At 43.1% G+C, this 22,066-nt stretch overlaps 1 protein-coding gene across 4 annotated transcripts in view; it reads right to left on the bottom strand.

Annotated features, from left to right (window-relative positions):
- Nucleotides 1-22,066, bottom strand: part of ANGPT1 (angiopoietin 1) — a 224,715-nt gene that overhangs the window by 169,003 nt on the left and 33,646 nt on the right. For 2 of the 4 annotated variants that reach the window (XM_075920222.1, XM_075920221.1), the window contains exon 2: nt 3,134-3,181. The exons of the other annotated variants lie outside the window; for them this stretch is intronic. In XM_075920222.1, the coding sequence (XP_075776337.1) occupies nt 3,134-3,181 (48 nt within the window). The remainder of the gene's footprint in view (nt 1-3,133; nt 3,182-22,066) is intronic. 4 annotated transcript variants of the gene reach the window in all.

The raw sequence follows: 22,066 nt of genomic DNA, 5'->3' as shown, positions 1-22,066 counted from the left end.
TTTTTTCTTTTAAAATCTCCTATCCAAGGAAGCCCTCAAAATCTGCTTGGGAATAAACTGTGCATGGAAATTGGAACCCTGCAAGTTTCAACTCCTGGGGCTCGTCTACACTGGCCCCTTTTTCCGGGCACTTTTTCCGGAGGATCGGGGCCAGTGTAGACGCTCTTTTCCGGCTTTTTTAAAAGCCGGAAAAAAGCGGCGGACATTTTTATTTAAATGCCGCGGGGGATATTTAAATCCCCCGCGGATTTCCCTACGACGACTGGTGAAATTTACATGCCCCTTCCGGAAAAGGGGCCAGTGTAGACGTAGCCCTGGGGTTTACATTGAATTCTTCCAGTCAGGAGGGTATGATCAAGGCTGAGATAGTTTGATAGTTTTGTGGTTAAAAACACTGGACTAAGAGGAGATTTAGAATCCATCTTCTGTTTTACTGGAGGTATCCTGAAATAGCCACCCCGCATCCAAGGAACACGTCCACTATTTTGAGATAATTTTCGAAATAACAGACATGCTATTTTGGCATCCCTGTAAACCTTGCTCCACAAGGAGAAAGGGATGTCTCGAAATAGTGCTGTATTTCAAAATTTGGCACCATGTAGACATGCCAAATTTCAAAATTGCCTATTTAGAAATAAAATCGAAATGAGATATGCAATTTGCATACTGCAAATTGCATATCTTATTTCTATTTTAGAGTGCAGTCTAGATGTACCTTGTAAGGAGTAAGGGAAGTTGGAGAAAAAGTGTTCTGTTTCAAAATAAGTGCTATGTAGATGCTCCCAATTTCAAAATAAGCTATTTCGATATAAGCTATGCAATTGACATAGCTCAATTTGTGCAGCTTATTTAGAGTTAAGCTCTGCTGGATAGATGCACCCTTAGGGTTTTTCTGCTTTCTTGTCACCCAGCCTCTTTTGTGAGAATGATGTCATCTCATGATGACTATGGAGAGCACTATAGTAGCCCTCCTTGGCTGTCCTTCCCTAGAAGCTGGGCAAACAGGGAGAGAAGGCAGGCAGAGAGGTTTCCCTCAGGCAGTAAGAAAAATGTGCAACCCGCAGTGACCTGGCTTGCTACTTAGACATTGTTTTTCCTGGGTCTGTGACCTGTTGTGACCCTGCACACTTAGAAGCACTGTCTGTACCATGTTAGCACATCCTCATCATAGCACAAAATAGGCCTTTCCTGTTAAGCAGAAAGAGAAGACACGAAGAAGCACAGTGACCATTCACAAAAGAAGTGGGTTGATTACAGTATTTGTATTAAGCAAGAAGAAGTGGACATTTTGGATTAGTCTCTTATTGGCTCTATTGTTGTATGCTACCTTAGCCAGCTAAACACATGCTGCTTATATTTAGTAAACCACTGATTCCTGGGACACTTGTACAATAAAATTAATAAAGGCCCTTTATCTACTACAGAACAAATCACTATTAAAATACATGTTGTATTTGTGGCTGTCTGCTGATAGTGACTTTCACTCAAGGAACTCACATAGTTTACAGACTATTAGGAAAAGGGGGTGACAAAGGACAGAGTAAATCCTTAGGGCGGTGTTGCATCTTTCTACCTTAATGAATCCTACTTTTACTTGCATTTGAGAAACAATTTGGCATAGATTCACACTGTTGCTTCTTGGCTGAACACTGTGACATGCTCTAGTCTGATGTCTGCTTCAACCTGTCTTCCTTGAATGCCCAAAGCTCCCACTGAAGTGTAACAACTGGTCTTTCAAGGGAAATTTGGGTCCAGCTGAAGTCTCTCCATCAACTTCACTTGGTTTTGAGTTAGGCCTTTTGGCCTAACACAGAGAACACAGGCTTGAGTCTCAGGTTTTGTTCTATCAAAGACTACTATAGTTTCAGATTACGGGCTAAGTCCTGAAACCCTCTGTATATTTTTCTCATTAACAATATTAATGAATTCCATGAGACTATTTACAGGGGACAAGATTAATTATGCATTTGCAGGGTCGGGTCCATCATAGTATTGAGCTGTGTGTTACAGCTGATTACTTATAAGAATGTACCACACACAAGTTTTCCCTTTTAGTTACTTATTATAAAGTTAAGCTTTTGTATTTTAGGTTGCTAATATTATGCTTCATATGTTTACTTACAAGGCAGGAAACAAAATAAGATATATAATTCACAGCCTATAAATGCTGTAACAGTTCAGATGCTCTTAGCTACAAGTTTAGTTGGGTGTTCTCCTTAAACTCTGAGCCAAATGGTCAGCTGTCATGATCGTTTTCCATTTGGTCAGTTCCTGTACAGCCACAGAGGTATGATAGCCCAACAGAATATACTTGGTGAACCCATGTGGGGGTGGGGGTGGCTCTACCTCTGGGCAGCCTCCATCCCTCAGAAGGTGGAATTTTATCCCAGATGGTGCAAGCCACCTGAAGAATGGTGTATCCTGAATTGTCTTGTGGCATTCTCATATGATGTCCAAAAAGTATAAGGCTCCATCTATGGACAATACAGTAGGCTGTAGACTGGTGCAACCATAAATGTATGCATTACTAATAAAGCCATTCCACTTTATGCTCAGTATATGATGGCATTTTGTAGGGAAAACCTCCAGTTTTTGTCTGAGTGCCCATGTTTCGCAGTTGTACAACAGTATGGGGAGGATACAGCTATAACAGATCCTGAAATTGATTATTGGGCTATGATAATATTGATTCCATATTCATTGTAAAAAAAACATGACAGATGTTGCAATGCCAGTTCAATGGAGAATCTCTGTGTGAGAGCTGCAGGAATTGGTAAGCACAGAACCTAAATAGCAAAACCTGGAGGCTGCTTCCACAGTTTCATTATTCAAAGAAATTAGAGTCAGGGGGGTGGACCTGATCCTAGATCTTTCAGCTTTGTCTTTGACCATATGGGTGTCATTTCCAATGAGTTTCTAAGTGCCCATTTTTTGCCAGATAGATTGCACGTGTGCATACATAATCCCAGTTTGTACATACACTTGACTGGATAAATATCTATCTAACCCTGATTTCAGGCAAATCAATGTTTAACATATGCACATCTGGCGGTGCTTATGCAAAGCTTATGCATCTGCATGAAAACAAAGGCAACTACTGCAAATGCAGACTACTGTAAGAATTCCTACTTACCATGTCAAAAACATGTTTGGGGAAGTCATTGCTCACTGAATGCTGAGCCTGCATTCCAAATAATAAGACAGTTATATTAGGCAGAGATAATATAGGGCACTGGCCATATGACCGGTTTAAATATGCAATAACTTTTGGGAAATACAAAAACAAAGTGTCAGGAAAAAGCCCTATATTTCATGTGGGTTTTTTTTTCCAATTGGTTAATCATATTACAAATACCTCTTTTGTTACCATTATATTTTGTTGGCAGGAGGAAGTATTATGTTAGTTAAGCACAGCTGAAAGCACTGCAATTGATTCTTTTAATTAAAAAGCACTTACACGTTGCATGTTGCAATTTCACAGCTCTGCAATGCATGTGCTTTTAAAAAAGCACAAAGAATAAAGAGTATGAGACTAGTAGTTCACAGAGCGAAAGAAATTAGTGAAGTGCAGTGAAAGGAGGCTTTTGTAATCACAGTTGCATTGCTTAACAGGTCAGTTAACAAACTTTGACAAAAAGCAACTGAAAACTACCTCTCTAATTATCCTGTCTCATGCTGCTTAAACTTCAAGGACCAAGAGAATGAATGTCACTAATCAATGAAGACAATGAATGAGAAGCTCCTAAGGATGCTTCTGTATATGTAACACAAGCACAGCAAGAAGGATCTATAGTGAAACGCTTTTTTAAAAGAGTTAATTATTTCTCTTCTATTTGTAATTATCTTTTGGAAAGGATTTAGAAGCCTGAGCAAAGTAAGAATGTTGACCTCAGAATCAGAAAACCTGTACCTTATGCTGGATCCCTCATCAGTGGGCATTTTTCTCTGACTTTGTGAATGCTAAGTCATGGAACTGTCATTAAAATTAAACCCCAGAGAACCTGCCTGCAATGCAATGTTATTTTTATTAAGTGGATTTTTGCCAATATTTGGAAATGAAGAGCATTCTAACACTACATTGAATCATTGGGTTAAATTCAGAGGTGATACATGGTAATATAAGGTGCACATCAGTAAGGGTATGTCTACACTACCCCGCTAGTTCGAACTAGGAGGGTAATGCAGGCATACCGCACTTGCAAATGAAGTCCGGGATTTGAATTTCCCGGACTTCATTTGCATAAGTGGGGAGCCGCCATTTTTAAAACCCCGCTGGTTCGAACCCCGTGCAGCGCGGCTACACGGGGCACGAACTAGGTAGTTCGAACTAGGCTTCCTAGTTCGAACTACTTTTACTCCTCGTGAAATGAGGAGTAATGGTAGTTCGAACTAGGAAGCCTAGTTCCAACTACCTAGTTCGTGCCCCATGTAGCCGCGCTGCACGGGGTTCGAACCAGCCGGGTTTTAAAAATGGCGGCTCCCCGCTTATGCAAATGAAGCCCGGGAAATTCAAATCCCGGGCTTCATTTGCAAGTGCGGTATGCCTACATTACCCTCCTAGTTCGAACTAGGAGGGTAGTGTAGACATACCCTTAGTCACTGTAACTTGGACATAGAGGGACTAAGTTGTTTTTTGTTGTTGTTTTTGTTGGGTTAGGTTTTTGTGTGTGTGTGTGTGTGTGATTAGTGTAATTTACAAGCCAAAGTGTGGTGGGTGGGAGTTGGGGTAGGGGAGCTAGTAAAGCAAGAGAACAACTGACAGCAGGTGAAAATAGAGTAAATCATCTTTATATCCTTTTCCTTTGATCTTATGCTGTTAGTGGGTTTTGCTGATAAACAGCTCTCCTCACCTCTATTGCTTTGGACTGCAAATTACATGGGATATAACCACACTAATGAATAAGAAGTTGGACACTGCAAACAAAACCAGAAACCAAAACAAAAACACAGAGTTGGTCAGCAGCAGTCAATTTCACATCTGTACTTTTTTTTGTTTATCCAGACTGCTAGGACAGGAGCTGATGCATTATTTAGTGAATGTAGGTCCAGGTTATGGCCCTCTGTGATCGTCTGGGGCTGGATCGTATGGTACAATGGGCTAGCTAGGCATTTTCCCAGCCTAAGGAATCCATAGATCCATATAAAACTGCACACATTTGCAGCACATAACAAGTAGTGTTACTGATTCTACAAAATCTAAAAACTAGATTGAATATGTCTGAGTACCATCCACTGACACTTGATCTATTAACTGAGTATTTATAGTATATGTATACAGGCATTTTTAATTTGCAGAGCATTCTTGTAACACTCTGTAACTATTTATGTTTTGCCATTATTTGTATCTATTTAATATTTATTAGACATACCTAGTATGCTCACAATTTTGCAACCCACAAGAAAAGACTGTAATGGAAATAATCTATAGCAGAAACAGCATATATAATTCAGGCAGACTAACTAACTACTAAATGAAGGTTCAGTCTGAAGGCACTGCAAGTATCTCTGCTCTATGACCTCCTGTTACTTTCTTATACGGACTACTTCTATCTCAACATTTTGTGGAAAAAAGAGATTATACCTCTCGGCAATTAGATGGAAAATGAATATCTTAGCAGTAAGAAAGGATAGGGAGAATAAGACAGCTTTGGAAGGAGAAGATGAGAAGTTCAGTCTCACATGACAGTAGAATACTGATGCTTTCGAGGGGTAGCTGAATTAGCCTGTAACTGGAAAAACTTAAAAACCTACTAATAGTCTTGCAGCACTTAGGGTATGTCTACACTACCCCGCTAGATCGAACTAGCGGGGTAATGTAGGCATACCGCACTTGCAAATGAAGCCCGGGATTTGAATTTCCCGGGCTTCATTTGCATAAGCGGGGCGCCACCATTTTTAAAACCCCGCTGGTTCGAACCCCGTGCAGCGCGGCTACACGGGACACGAACTAGGTAGTTCGAACTAGGAAGTCTACCTAGTTCGTGCCCCGTGTAGCCGCGCTGCACGGGGTTTGAACCAGCGGGGTTTTAAAAATGGCGGTGTCCCGCTTATGCAAATGAAGCCCGGAAAATTCAAATCCCAGGCTTCATTTGCAAGTGCGGTATGCCTACATTACCCCGCTAGTTCGAACTAGGAGGGTAGTGTAGACATACCCTTAGAGACTAACAAAACATGTAGATGGTTTCATGAGCTTTTGTAGACACAACCCATTTCTACTGTTTCATCCATGTGGAAATGCTGGAGAGGCTTTTAGTTTTCACTGCTAAATTTAGAAAAGGGTCTCTATCTACCGGCATATTCCAAAAAATGGTGTGTGGGGGGGGAGTGCTCAAGCCTGGAGTTTTGATTTGTATCCATCTTTCCTGGATATCTAAGACTCAATGGTCCAGAGATTCCTACCACTATCCCAGAGATTCTACCACTATCCCAGAGACTAATTCAGAGCCTCACAATAGACAGTTAAATTATTTTAATGTGGTCCATAGGCCAGCTCTAGAAATGAGTGCTTTGTACTACCTTTGCTCCACCGCAGATTTCCCACTGATAACAATAGGAGGCCTGTACAAAGATTAAATGTAGGAAAAGGTTCCTATATATTACCTGACTTCTAGAGCCAGAAAATGCTCAGTGCTGTTCTTTAAGAGACCAGATCTCTTTAACATGTCTGCAGTTAGTTATTCCAAAAATCAAGGCACAAAATCGCTAGTCACTTTTGAAATTTGCACCAAAAATCTCTGTTACAATCAACAACCACTGTAAAAAGAGAGACTATTGGCTTCTTGGTTCACATGTTGTATGTACCCTTCCACTGACAGCACAAAGTAGCATTCTTTTTGAGGTGTCATGATATTACATTGCAAGCTTTTATCTATTTTGCTTTGTCCTATCTCACACGATGCTTTTGTGGCCTTTCAGATTTTCAAGCAACTACTTCTCACTGGTTCCAAGTGATGCTCCTTCCTGCCCAATTTATGATTTTGCATTGTTCCAGATTTAATCTCATTTACTGCATTATGCCTCTGTCTCTAATTAACCACTAGGTCTCGTTTCACTTTTCTTTTGTTTATTGTTCTGTTTAGTTGAACATCTGCAAAGATAACTGAAATGTTTTTTACGCTTCATTGATTAATTTACTGCACAAATAGGATACAGAATTGTATCTTGAGAACACATATTGTTTTTAGCACAAATACCAAGTTATTTTGAAATAACTCCCCAGTGTAGACATGCCCTGAGGGTATGTCTACACTACACACTTATTTTGGAATAAGCTATTTTGGAAGAAATACTCCAAAATAGCTTATTTCAAAATAGCATGTCTACACAGCAAATGCCCATCAAAATAGCACTTAGCTATTTCGAAATAGAGCGTTCACACTCATTGATGCTGAATCACATTTAAGGTCACCCAGACAACAGGCATCAGGCAGGGCATCAGGACAACAGTTACTTCCTGGAGCTGCTGCCTGAAGTATCTGAGGCTCAAGCTTAAAGGGACCCCCCTATACAGCCGTGTCTCAAGCTCCTGTCTTTTGCCTATATCCTTGAGGGACAGCAAATCCATTCTTTTACCTGCTTTGGTTGTGCTTGCAGACACCTCAGCTCTCTAGAAAATGGGCTGGAGCTGCCTCCAAGCACTCGACAGCTCTTATTTGTCGTGCTGCAACTCTTGCAGCAGTTTCTGCAGGCTGCCTTCCAGGCCCTGCAGGAACGCAATGACCAGCTCCTTGGGGAGAACCTCATCATCTCTCTGCAGTCTCAGCTCATGCAACTGGACCCCACTGTGCCCCGCCACATCTGGTATCTGAAGACCAGTTCTGACTGGTGGGACCAGCTCACTATGGAGAGGTGGAATGGCCATCAATGGCTCCAGAATTTCCACAGGTGGAAGGACACCTTTCTGGAGTGTGAGAATGACTCACCCCTGCCCTCAGGCGACAGGACACCCACATGTGCCCCATCATCCCCCTTGAGAAGTGGGTTGCCATCACTCTCTGGAAGCTTGTCACGCTGGACAGCTACCGATCTGTCGGGAGCCAGTTGAGCATGGGGAGCTTGACCATCAGGGCCCTGCTCATGCAGGTATGGCACTCTCGGCTATTGTTCCAGGAGGGAAGTGAAGTGCTGGAAAGAGGTTCCCTGAGGAAAGGATGGGTTGTTGTTGGTGGTAGAATCCCTCTCCCCAGGAGGTTTTCAGTCCCACCCTCAAAAGATCCTGTGAGGGGATTGGGTGAGTAGGAGGTTGTTCCTAGTGTGTGAGGGGGAAAAGAAGGGTTGAGGATCTCCCAAGGGCACTGTCAGCCCTGTGATTCTCTGTTTGTTTGTCTCCTTCTACAGGGGGTGAGGGCTATCAACATTGTCCTGCTGCACAGGGTCATCAGTCTCAGCGACGTGGACCCCATCGTCTCTGGCTTTGCTGACATGAGCTTCCCCAACTGTGGGGGTTCTATTGACAGCGACCATATCTGCATCTGTGCCCCCGACCACCAGGCTTAAGAATACACCAACCAGAAAGGGTACTTTTTGATGGCCCCGCAGGCTATCATGGACCATCGTGGGCAGTTCACCAACATTGACGTCAGGTGGTCAGGGAAGTCACATGACTCCCGCATCTTCCAAAACTCCAATGTCTTCTAGAAGCTGCATGCCAGTACTATTTTCTCCGACTGCACCATCAGGGTCGAGGACATAGACATGCCGATGTGCACTATAAGAGACATGGCGTACCCTCTGTTTCCCTGGCTAATGAAGCCCTAGACCGGACATCTTCACCACACCAAAGAATGCCTCAATGCAAGTCTCAGCAGGGTCTGCATGGTGGTGGAGGGCACATTCAGGCATCTGAAGGTGAGGTTCAGTTGCCTCCTCACCCAGCTGGATGTCGGGGAGCGGAACATCCCACACGTAGTGGCTACATGCTCTGTCCTTCACAATGTATGTGAAAGGAAGGGGGAGACATTCCTGCCAGGGTGGGGGGCAGAGGCCAGCTGGCTCAGCAGGGCCTTCAAGCAGCTGTGCACAGCTGCCATCCAGCAGGCCCAGCAAGGGGCTTTGTGCATCCAGGAGGCCCGGAGGGAGAGTTTCTCACCAGGATCCCAGTGACACTCTCCTCTGGGCCTCCCCACAAGGGACCTGTGCATTGGTCCTCTCTGCCTTTCCTCCCACTACCCTGCCTTTCCTCCTCCCTCCTCCCCTGCAGAGACAATAAACCACACTTTTTGTTCTGGAAAAAATAAACTCTGTTTTTTTTAATTTGGGGCAGAAGTAACTGTGGAGGGACTGGGGAAAGAACCTGGGAAAGGGGAGGAGAGAGTGGGGAGGGGAAATGGGGGAGGAGAGGCTCACGGCTGAGGTTGGGAGTGGCACCTGGTTCTGGTGGTCCCACCGCCTTGGGTGCAGGGACCTTGGTATTCATGTGTGGAAGTTAGGGGGAGAAACAGGAGCTGGGGTAGAAGCAGCAGCAGGAGCAGGGGCAAGCACCGTGCTGGTGATGAGAACTTGTACAGCTGCATTGATGGTGAGGCCCTATGCCAGTATCTCCTGCCAGGTCTCTTGCTGCAGCTGGATGTCCTCCTCAAGTCTCTGGTCCAGGGTGTGCTGCAGGGCTTGTAGTATGGAGGTATTCTCCCACTGGAATTCCTCCTGGGTTCTCCTGCACCAGCTGGTCACTTGGGGTTGGGAGGGTGCCCCGCATGGTGTTGACCACCCATCTCTCTCAGCTGGTCTAGCTGTGGAGAACAGACAGAAGGTCAATCATCCCTGGAGACACTGTCCCTGAAGCCTTGCCCTCATCTGTGAGCTGAGACCTCATCTGAAAGGTCTAAGGTCAGACGAAGGTGATGTGCCTGGAGCAAGACCATCTGTGGCCTAGACAGCAGGCCCTTTCCTGCAGGGGTGCAAATGTTCAAGGGGGGAGCCTCACTACCCCCATGTCCTGGGAACATGCAGGTATGGAAAGGTGCCTGCCAGACCGGGATCCTGCGGGCAGGAGGGGGGCCATGGGGCAGCTTTTCCCCACACATGCCGGGTCTGACAACAGAAGCATCCCATGGAAAGAGGACTTGTATCCCTGCCTGCTGGAGAAGAGGGGGGAAAAGGGTGTTGAGGGGAGGTGTGTGTGAGTAGCAGATGCTTCTGAACCTTACTGCACTTTCCCCAAGACCAGGTACTACCCCAAGTGTATGGACATGCCTGCGTGCCATGTGCAGCACTCCAGAGTGAGTGTGTGTCTCCATGTCCCCATCGTCCTTCTAGTGGTGGATTGTGGTGGAAGGGTGTCCCACCCTGGTGTCAGGAGTATGGCAAGTCTCCCAAGACCCTGTGAGCAATAGCACAAGGAGCCTGTGGTGCAGCCTCCTGGGGCTCTGTGCCCCAGATGGGGTGCTCCAGGTGCATTCACATTCACAGTCTGCTGTGCAATCCCCAGGCTGAGAAGGCTGAGTGAGGAGCATGCCCCAGTCCCTTTCTGCCAGCCACCTCCACCCTGTGTGTATAAATAAAGTAATGGCACTCACCTGATGTGCCTTCCCCAGGTTCAGACCATGCCTGGGAGACATCCAGGGCATGGGGTACCGGCTCCAGGGTGAACATCATGATGGTACTGGCCTCATCCAGATCGTCCTCTTCCTCCTCCTCCTCTGCATGTCTGTCCTCTGGGAGGGTGATGACCGGCATCTCCAGCCCTGAGTTCACTACGGGGGGGTGGGGGAGGGTGAGGAGGGGTATAAGGGACTGACCCACCCCCAAGGATGTGGTACAGGTCTGTATAGTAGGGGCAGGTGTGGGGTTCAGCCCCAGAGCAGGGGCTGCACTCCCTGGCCTTGACATAGGCCTGCCTCAGCTCCTTAACCTTCATCCACACCTGCTCCTGGGTGCAGATGTGGACCCTGGTGCCCAGGCTCTCAATGAGGGCCAGGATCTCTGCACCAGACCGGGAAGGCATGCGCCTCTTCTGTCCCCTGGCAGGGTCCTGGGAGCTTCTCCCTGCTTGATAGGAGCCATGGAGGGCTCGGATGGAACACAGGAGTGGCTCGTGTCAGCAGTGACAGCCATGCAGGCTGCTGCAATGTGGCAGAGGAATAGCAGGGTGTACTTCCTGCTAGAAGTCCTTTCTCTTCTGCCTGCAACTTTGAGGGCTGCAGGGGAAGGGAAGCTATAGAGTTGTCATGAGTGTGGACAGAGCAGCCTGCAGGGTCCCTTATTTTGAAATAACTCCAGCTACCCTGTCTACACACTCCCTATTCCAAAATAGCTATTTTGGAACAGGTGTTATTCTTCATAGAATGAGGTTTACAGAATCCAGAATAAGCTGCCTGTTATTTCAAAATTATTTCAAAATAACAGGATTGCAGTGTAGATGCTCACAAAGTTATTTCAGAATAACATCTGTTATTCCAAAATAATGCTGCTGTGTAGACGTACCCTTAGGGTGTGTCTAGACTACAGGGTTTTGTCGACAAAAGTGGACTTTTGTTGACAAAACTATACCTGCGTCTACACTACCACTGGGTTCTGTCGACAGTAAGTCAACAGAACGTGTCAGTTTTGTCGATGGCGGTAAACCTCATTCTATGAGGAATAACGCTTTTTTTTCGACAGAGTTATGTCAAAAAAAGGCACTATTGCATCCACACTGTACTTTTTCAAAAGAGAGCATCTAAACTCTGTCGAGAAAGTAGCTTGCTTTGTCAACAAAAGCCTTAGTTTAGATGTACCCTTAGAGACTAACTAGAATAGAATAGAATAGAATAGAATAGAATAGAATAGTGAGCTTTCAAGTGTAAAACTCACTTCATCTGATGAAGTGGGTTTTACCCATGAAGGCTACGATTTTATGTATTTTTGTTAGTTTATAAGGTGTCACAGGACTACTTGTTATTGGAGATCAGGATGAGATCTAATGTGCAGGACTGAGGGGCTTATACCTTCCTCTGAGTCCTGGTACTGACCAAGCTCCGGGACAGGATCCTGGACTAGATGAACCTTGGTTCATCCAATCTGTTGGTACCTATGTATCATATATAAGCCATCCTAGGTCTCATGTTTGATCTATGCTGCTGACCCATTCAGCGGTGTTGGCATTACAAACGGTGGCCTGTAGGAGGAGCTGAAGCTTTGGATATGCTTCCCCAGACAGAAGCAGTACATAAGTCATGTGCCATTGTATCCTTTGAGCCCTGGCACAGTGAGCAGAGAGTGAAGAGCCATAGCTAATAGAGTTGGATGCTTTTGCTCAGGTAGTAGAGGTACCTGCATTAAGACAAAAAAATCCCACATTCGATCCTAGCTGGCAACAGTCCATCTAAGAGGCTGTCACCTAACTAAGTTGAAATTCACAATTACTGTTGCATTAAGGTCCATCAGTGTGTTTTCAATCCATTTAATAGTGTCCTCATTAGAACCCATTGGATCTGTTTTTCAAATGAAAGTTTGTGTGATTCAGTATCAGATGCTTTACACTAAAGTCTAAATATATCTCAGTGTTACCCACAACTATTAGATCTGTTAAATTCCCATACAGTTAACATAATAATGACTGGTCTTTTTATTAAAGGATCCAAACTACAACTTCTTCTTTAACCTATCAGATTTAAAACCTCATTTAAAATGCAAATTATTATCTTCCCCAGATGACTGAATTCTTGAGATTGCTTCTTAATTTTTATTTCAGCCCCAGTAGTTAGAAGATTAGTGATATTAAATATATATACCAATATCCCTCTGTATTGCCAGAATGCTGTAAAGAATCCATAACATAAAAGGAGAATCAAGCTAATATTTAGCCATATCGCTTCAAGAGCATGAATTATTCTGCATAAGCACCTTTCTTCTTTGTATAGCCTCATATATCCAAGAAAATTAACCATGAAATATCTCATTTCCCAATTGTCAATATCACTGTGAGCTGCCTCACTCCTAACAGATAGGAAGCCTCTAGAAAGGGACCATCTTGAAAGAGAACAATGGGTAGAAAGAGAACAATGCCTTGACCTTCTTGGTGCTATATTTTCAACTGAGACTTCTAGCCCTTAGAGGGATAAATAAATGTGACCATTTCACATTCTTGGAAATATATTTTCTGGACTAACAAAAATTTGTTGTGTGGCAACACCATTCATCCCAAGAGAGACTCTTTGAAACAGATTCAGGGTATTATATAAATTAGAACAACAAATATTCCAAAAATGTAAACATCCTACAGTGTCTGAGATTGACTATGATTTTAAGACAGTTGACACAAATCTGGTTTTGATGCTTAGGACATGTAAAGTGCTAAATGTGCAAGTAATTATGAACTTGGCACAGTAGCAGTATTTATTTTAAGCTCTACTTTTGCTGCTTTGGTGGAGGATGTTTATTTAACCAGACTCAATTAAACATGCTGAAAAATATTACTGAAGACTTTGCACTCTGAAACATTTTTAATTGATGAAACACAGAAGCAATCAATCATCATAAATGGTAAAGAAAGGTAGATAGGCACTGGCAGACACAGAAGATCTGTAGGCTTCTTTGCTCCCCCCCCCCCCCTTTATAAGATAAAACACACACACGAACCTATTCATGCTGCTGAATTAAGGGTTGTGAAATGAAAAAGGTTGATAGTAGCGGAGTATTGATTTAGATGTGAGGCACAGAGGTGGGAAGTCCTGCATGGTCTCTTGCCTTTCCGATCCAACCTCTGACCTAATAGCGCTGATGAGCTTATCCTCTCTTGTAAAAGGAAAAATCCATGCTGTGCACACAACCTGTGGGTCTCACTTAACCAAATAATGATGCATGATGATGCTCTTCATGCACCATTTGGACACATATGAAAACCATTGCACTGGCTTGCATTCCTGCTTTGAGAACAAATTCAATGTCTCCTCCAGCACCAATCAGATGATGGAAAGAACAGACATAGATGTTTCTTCAACCACCTTACTCTCAAATTGCCATTGTCCAAAATTTCCAGATGTTCATTTCTAAATGATTTAATCATAAATGTGGTTTTTAAATATAATTTTACAAACCAATAAATGTTAAAATATTGAAATATTTACAGGGCACACAACTTTTTTCTCAAAATTAGACTCCAGGAATTTTTGCAAGTCTGCCTGACAGCATGGTTGATCCTGAAACTCTTGGTTTGGCAAAACTCCTGCTGATTTCAGTGTGAGTTTTGCCTGAGTGAGACCTGCAGGATTGTGTCCAAAGACTAATAATGAGACGAAATTCGTAACTGGCTGAGTCACACTAATGGCTACAGGTATCAAGATTATGTGTATGGTGTGGGATTCCCCCCATCCCCAAATATTACTTTCATCTGCACTTCATAAGAGTGAATTTGAAATGGAATCTATGTATTGCCTTGACTCTAATGAATGTTTGGAACTTTATAGTGTGTATAGTTTTATATAAACCTATTCACTGTAACTAAATGGGCAAAAAGCCTTTTTGGACAGTTTATATAGATGCTTGTAGCCAAAAAGTAGTAAATATTAGTGTATTTACTTCTCAGTATTTTTTTTATTTTAAACACAGCATACAGTAGATTAAGTCTGTTTTTTTTCCAAATGTGTGTGGACCTTGGCAGTGCTTCTGTTATTTATACAGCATGATACACACGCTGATATTGGGTTTTGTTCATTTGTTGTAACTTTCACATCTGCTTGTTTATTAATATTTCTTTGCAATTAAGATATACTTTTTTACATTCATGGAAAAACATAGCGCCCTCTGCTGTTTAGCAACTCTAAATTCACAATGAATTCACTAATGGCTGTGTAGCCTATATGCTTAAATGAATTACTTTGTTTAAAAAGTGAATCCAAATACTACTGGGACTACTTTTAATCAAAATGCCTTATAGTTTATTTTCTGTTGTTATCTTGTGATATGGGATGACTTAAACTCATTCTTTATATCTCAATCCTGTGTGTGTGTGTGTGTGTGTGTGTGTGTGTGCGCGCGCGCACGCGCGAACATGTGTGTACATGCACACATAAATAGTACTACTACTCTACTACAAATATACCACTAATGTATCGGAATCCTATATATATATATCTATGCTAACTTTGTCTCCTTTTCTGTTTGTACAATGTTTAAAAATAGATTTGATTTTTCTCATGTATAGACATTATTTAAAAATGTTCAATGATTTTTTTCAGGAAATTACTTGTGTTTACATTGTGGTTTGCTGTTAGAAAATTATAATCTGAGAGCCATTGCTTATTTGTGATTGGACTAATGATATTAATTTTTGTTTCCTGATTGGATAAGAACCAGGTTTATAGGATGAATGTTCATGTAAACTCAGTTTAAATTTCTTTTTCATGAATATTTAAGCATCTAAATTCATGTTTCATGAATAGGGTGATCATATTTCCCTATGCTGAATATGGGACACCTGGTAAAATTACTCATATTCATGCCAGATCAAGGACAATCAATCACAGAAACATTCAAATTAACATCAGCTTGACCGATACCCTATTAAAAAGAAATACGGCATAGTTGGATTCTTTTTTTTGCGTCATCTTTAAGGCTTTAAGATTCAAATGAAGAGGGGTGACATACACACCCACTCCCCATACACATCTCTCAGATGTGGGGGGGAGGGCAGGACTACACCAAGGGACCCATCCCTTACTGTGTGGTGCTCCCCTCCTCAGCTTTTTGCCCTTGTTCACACTAGAATTTGGCCAGAGCAGCCTTGTGGCACTTAGCCAGAAGGAAAGGCGGTGGGGGGGAGGGAGAGCTGCATCCAGTCCCAGAGAATGGACCATCTTTTCTCTACTCCCACCACTCCCATGTGGCTGGTAATAGCTTGCCCCTTCATGTTTGCATATTACCAAAAGGCAGTTAACATCTTCACATGTAACTCACACACCTGCTAGATGTGGTGAACAGTCCCACCTTCTGGCACTGAGATTGCTTACAGAGAGAATAATGAGTCTGCTCTACAGCCTTAGCTGAGAGCCATCATGCCGTAGAGGCTCACACATAAAGCTCCGGCAGTCCCAGGTTTCGTTCCACCTGTCAGCATTACACAAGCTTCATCTCATGGCCAAAGAATATCACTGCAGGGGCTTCAGCAAACCTGGATGGAGCGGTGGGACAGCAGGCGAGAGTGCCTAGGGAATGGAGCATTCCTGCATGCCCTGGGAGCAGAGAGAAGAAGGCACTAAGCCCTTGCCCCAAGGGCTGCTGTGGAGTCTGCACGTTCAGGGTGAGAACAGGCTGGAAATTACTCCCCTCACACACACTATTCCAGAGCTTAGCTGAGGGGAAGAGAGGCTGCCCTGGATCAAAGGGTCTTGAGCTTTCCCAGGGCATAGCCTGTCAGCCACACCATTGGAGAGCTCAGTGCTCTGATCAGGAAGTGGTTCTCCACACAGAATGTAACCAGCTGCTGCCCGGCACTTGCCCCCACTCATCAAACACTGCAGCCATAGCCAGCTTGAAACAAGACAGGGGGTATGGCCCTGCAGGCCAAGAGCAGGCAAACAGTAGGGGCTGTGCTGATGGACCACTGGGGGGGCAGCTGGACCAGTGAGGGGGCAGCCAGGCCTTTGTGCTGCATCATCACCCTGCCACCAGCTTTGCACACCCATCCCCATTGTGGACTCCGTCCCCACTGCTAGAGGGCAGGCAGCTGGTGAGCAGTGATCCAGCAAACAACAGGACTCATCAATACTAATGTGAAGGAGACGAAAAATATGGAACAATGTGCCCGTTTTTAAGAAAAAGTTGGAACACCTGCAGGAGGGTTTAAATACAGGAGTGTCCCTTTAAAAATAGGACCTATAGTCACCCTAACCATGAGCATGCACGAGAAAAAATCCCCATTACACATATGATCTCACAAAGTAAATTAAAATGGGGTGCAAATACAATCAAAGCTAATTCACTGAACCATGAATGAATACTGGCAGTGTGTTTCACAAATTACTTTCCTAGCCCTGGTAGAATGAAGTCTTGTTGAAATCAGTGGGACTATTCATATGAACCTGGGCTACAGGATTATCTTCAGCAGCAAAAGAAACTGGTGCAGTAGATAAAAATCATTTTACTCTTTTCTAAGGCAGCAAACATAGGAAACTAAGTCTGGATTTAATAACATTTCCCACCTACTGACAGAGGGACAAGTTATGATACTCATCCTGAGTCACACCTTGCTCCAGTGATTTCAGTGGATTGACTTAGCAAGTAGTGTGTACGGTGCTTGAACTATATAGCTCTAAACCAAAATATTTCACCTTTTTGCTAATTAAATCACTTATGTACATACAACTTCATATCTACATTTCGTTGCAACGAATGAACGTACAGAAAGTGCATGCAGTAGTACTGAAACAGTTAATTAACTTCATGTTTGGCTTTGTTAAGAGGCTGTTTTCAGTTTTATGAGGCTACTGTATAGTATGTGGGTGTTCTCTGGAGGTTAATTTATTAGAGATCTTGTGGCTTCTTTTAAGTAAAGAATGTAAGTAGCCTAGTGGATAATGTGGCTGACTTTGTTATCGAAGCCTATGGGTTGAACATACAAGCTCTTGGGGACAAGTTCCTTTTAAGAGAACTAATTTCTGAATTTTATTTAGTTTAAATTGATGAGTATACTCTCCCCAAGAAGTGGGATCTGACCTAACACACTCAAGATTAATCAATTGAATCATGTGAAGAAAAAAGAATATTTTGCATTTCGATACCTTCCAGACTAAGGATGCATCTACTCAACACCGTAACTCGAAATAGGATATGCAATTGGAGCTACACAAATTGCATATCTTATTTTGTTGCTATGTCCAAATAGCTTATTTCATCATTTGGCACTGCCCACATAGTGCCAAATTTTGAAATAAAGTGCTATTCCAAAAAGTCCCTTACTCCTCGTAGAATGAGGTTTACAGGGACATTGGAATAGTGAGCTTGAAACAATGGGCATGCTGTGAATACGAGAGTATCCCGAAATATCATTGCAGTGTAGACCTACCCTAAGGCTTCAACGCACTTGCTAGGGATAAATTAATTTAATTTCACAATAACCTCTCTAAGCCCTGGTCTACACAAGTGGAGTGTCCCCACTACCAAGCCTGATATTTCAAAATAATGGGCGGGTTATTTTGAAGTAATAACTCCAGCTTTCCATGAGGAACAGTTATTTCAAAATAGTGTGAGTGTGGATGTTCAGCTACTGCTATTTTGAAAGCCACCACTAAGGAGGCTGTGGTCTTGGAGACATACAGCAGTGCCGCACATGGCACAGGTCACACCCGCATTTGGGAAGCATCCATTCCCAGTCACGTGTGGCAATGCAGAGGAGACAGATCCCCTGCATGAGAACTTGCCACCGGAAGGAAGAGGATGGGACCCCACTCTCTCCAGCAATCAGCCTCTGTCACTCACACACATTTCCCCGAAACACTCGCCCTTCTCCAGCAGTCAGGGATAGAAGTTCTTCATCTGTCAGATACTGACAGTGTTGGACCCAGCGTGTGCAGGACACAGAAGGCAGCCAAGATGCCCCATGTCCCCTTTCCTGCCTGCAGGCTCTTGACCTCACTGGCACCTTCCCACGCCTGCTTGTCCCTGGGCCATAGGTGTAGTGAGGGCTCCCCTGGAACACCCATGCTCTTGAAGGAAAGTGCCTGCTGTCTAGGCCACAGAGGGCCTAGCTCAACACACATCGCCTTCGGTGTTAGTTCAGAGATTAGGGCTAGGCTTCATACACAGTGTCTCCCAGAATGACTGCTCTTGGAACTTTTCTTTACAGCTGGGCCAGCTACAAGTGCATCACATCCACCACCTCCCATGCCATCCTCCTGATTCTGTGGGATCCACGGGAGAAAGTGAACCTGGGAAGACCTGCTGTAGGGCCAGATGGCCTGCCTTCAGTCCCTTGCCGGGGGGCTCAACGAAGAGTGCCGGGAGCAAGCCGCTGACTGTGAGGAGCGCCAAGCTAACCGGGACCAGCATGAGGCCATGTGCTCCTCCCTCTCCTCTGTGATGGAGTGCATGGCCACTTTCATGGAACAGGCCACCAGTCCCCTCCTTCCTACTTCTGCTGCTGTGCTTAATGGTTGATATGACTCTTCCCAAAAAGCAAGTGATGCAGCCAATAAGGCAGCCTTCTACAGGCCAGCCACACTCCTTGGCTACGTCTACACTGGCCCCTTTTCTGGAAGGGGCATGTTAATTTCAGCGATCGTAATAGGGAAATGCGCGGGGGATTTAAATATCCCCCGCGGCATTTAAATAAAAATGTCCGCCGCTTTTTTCCGGCTTTTAGAAAAGCGCCCTTTTCCGGAGGATCTTATTCCTACTTCAAAGTAATAAGTATACTTATGGAAGCATGTTAACACTGTACCTTATTTAAAGTCGACATTTATTATAGTTATTTAAGCAGCATTCCCAATACAGTTTCCCTCTCAATTGTTTCTAGTAATATCTTTTTGGCCAGTGATTTCCTTCTCTGATTTGCCTGTTTATGTGCCATATGCATCAGTCCCAGTCAATGTGAGCATGGCATCTAAATGAAAGCATTTGATCAAGCCACTTTAAAAAATGCAGCACAGACAAAATCAAATGTAATTTACCCATTATTAGTATACAAAGCTGTGGCCATGGTCTACAAACTTGTAAAGGAATTGCCTTTAATTAACATTCTCATGTTAATGTTTCCTCACAGAATACTGAAAATGAACTAGGGGGAGGATGTTTTCCTGCTGTTCATTTGAACTGATAGAAACCAGAGTGCAAATATTGTAAATAATGCAAGGAATTCTTAAGGTCCTCCTAAATGGTAATCTTTTCTAAAGCCCCAAATAATAGCAATCAAACAAAAATGACATAACCATTAATATAGGCACTCAGCACAAAGCACACTTCAAAGAATATTTGGGATTGCTACTTTGTCTGTATAACGTTTGGTCAATTACGTACTTGGCAACAGTATGTTAAACAGGAGGAAATGCTACACAAAAGAAATAGTCTGATGCTTTTTGACAAGGTGCAACAAATCAAAAAAGGTTTTTGAACAGACTTCTAAATACTGCCAAAATTCCATCATTATTCCAATGCTAGGTCATTCCTACATCTTTCTTTTTCTTATATTACAGCCTGTAATTCACAGACCTTTTTCTAACTTCATGCTCACTTGTGTGAATAAGAATTTACACTGCTAATTTAGGCCCTAATCCTGCAAAAATTTCCACATAAATAAATCCCTTGATCTGCACTGAGCCGCATGGATTTCAGGTCTTTTTCAATACTACAAGGACCCCCAAATTTATATTTTAACAACTCCTCAAAGAGCACTGTGTTATAGTGCACCATCTTGCTCCACTCATCAAGATCTGGAAACTTGCTCTTTGGGGATAGAGCCGCATGCCAGAGAGATCTATAGGGGTTAGAAAAACACTTCAGCATTTGGTTTGAAATCAATTCAGGGGAATCTAATCCTTTAAATATAAACAATTTCCCGCGAGTGTTTAGAAAATATCATGGTATTATTTCCAACCATTTGAGCATGGCTGTAGATTGCTTTAATACATCAAAATGATGTGGGGCCAGACTCTCTCCTCCCAAACCCACTTCAGAAGCTGGAATCTGGCCACAGTTGGCTATCATAATGCATCCAAAAGGGGAATCCCAGCAGGTTTATTTGGCTCCCATAGTGTAGGCCTTGTGTGAGAAACAGGAGGTGATATTCTGGGAGGTGCTGATGGAGCTCATTTTCTGCTTGTGTTCTCTACCTGCCATTTTGCCATTGTGTGGGTTAAGAGGCATAAATATCTGCTAAGTATTGGGAATGCTGCATACTGCCATTCCAGACTTGTTTCTACATAGACAAATTTCTACATTTTTCCATGATGCAGCAGCAGGTCTTAATGTTACTTACAGTCCTTTCCCAAGTAAAACTCCTACAAGCCAGTGAGAGATTTGCTAAGTAGTCAGTGTGTAGGAAGTTAGGAAGTGCATGTGCTGGTCTATTAATACAAATAATAGTAGTAATATCTGGCCCTGGAGCATTCTTCCAGTGTTTTTTTTTCCTGTTTTGCTTTTAAAAAGCCTAACACCCTGAAACTGCAGTATTTTTGATGATCAACACAAAATAAATTGGAAGAGATTACAAATGAGTCCTAACTTAATTTTGCATAGAATGATATTCATCCTTAATTAGAGGAATACAGTGCTTCATTACAGTCAGGATAATGGGAATTTGTTTAACAGGAAGAGGACATTAATAATTCATTAATATTTTCTTAGGGTTTTTTTTACACCAACAGCAACATGAAATCTTGGCTCCACTTGGACTTCGATTATTTCACCCCACGTATTAATCTGTATTTAAATCATGTCCTCCAGCTACTCTGGCAATTCTAAATTTACAACTGATATTCATTTGAACCCCAATTCATGAAATCACTCAAGGACATGGCATTGACTTGAATGAGACTTAAGCACGTGTTAAATGTTACACTTGTACTTAAAAAATTTTCTGAACTGGGGTCTTCAAAACAAAAACAAAATGGTGCAATTGGCACTGCATTTGTGACTTATCTAAGCCACTTTTAGTTAATTCCATTTTCCCTGCTTTTGTACAAAATGTACATTTCCTGCATCTTGTTTTAATATCTGTCTTATTACTCACATTCTTCTGCAGGTAATTCTGGAGGCCTTTTCCAAGTTACAAATATCCTTCTGTTCCTCAAGGCTCCATATATGGGCCTACATTACTTGCTTGGCAGCCTTAATATTTGCTCTAGGCACTCAATACAACACAACTCCCTCCCCCCTCAAAAAAAGTCCAATGAGATCTCCAAATAGATTTTCAGTGCCTCCAAAGGACTTTATCTGATTGCTGATTTTTAAACAAAAGTCCAAGAAAACCAATGTTTTTGTATTAAAACTGCTTATAAAGATTGTTTGTCACTGAACAATCAGATCCCAAGTCCAGTAGAACTTTAGCATTACAAACATCTCAGGAGTGGAGGTTGTCTGTAATGTGTGCAACTCTGAACAAAGCACGCTTTAGGCTCCAGATCCACCAGCTGCCATCCAGGTCAGGATTCAGCAG

The sequence above is a fragment of the Pelodiscus sinensis genome, chromosome 2, assembly GCF_049634645.1.
Source record: "Pelodiscus sinensis isolate JC-2024 chromosome 2, ASM4963464v1, whole genome shotgun sequence".
NCBI classification, from domain to species: Eukaryota; Metazoa; Chordata; order Testudines; family Trionychidae; genus Pelodiscus; species Pelodiscus sinensis.
Note: the sequence above shows the minus strand (reverse complement) of the source record. Positions and strands in the feature narration are given on the sequence as shown.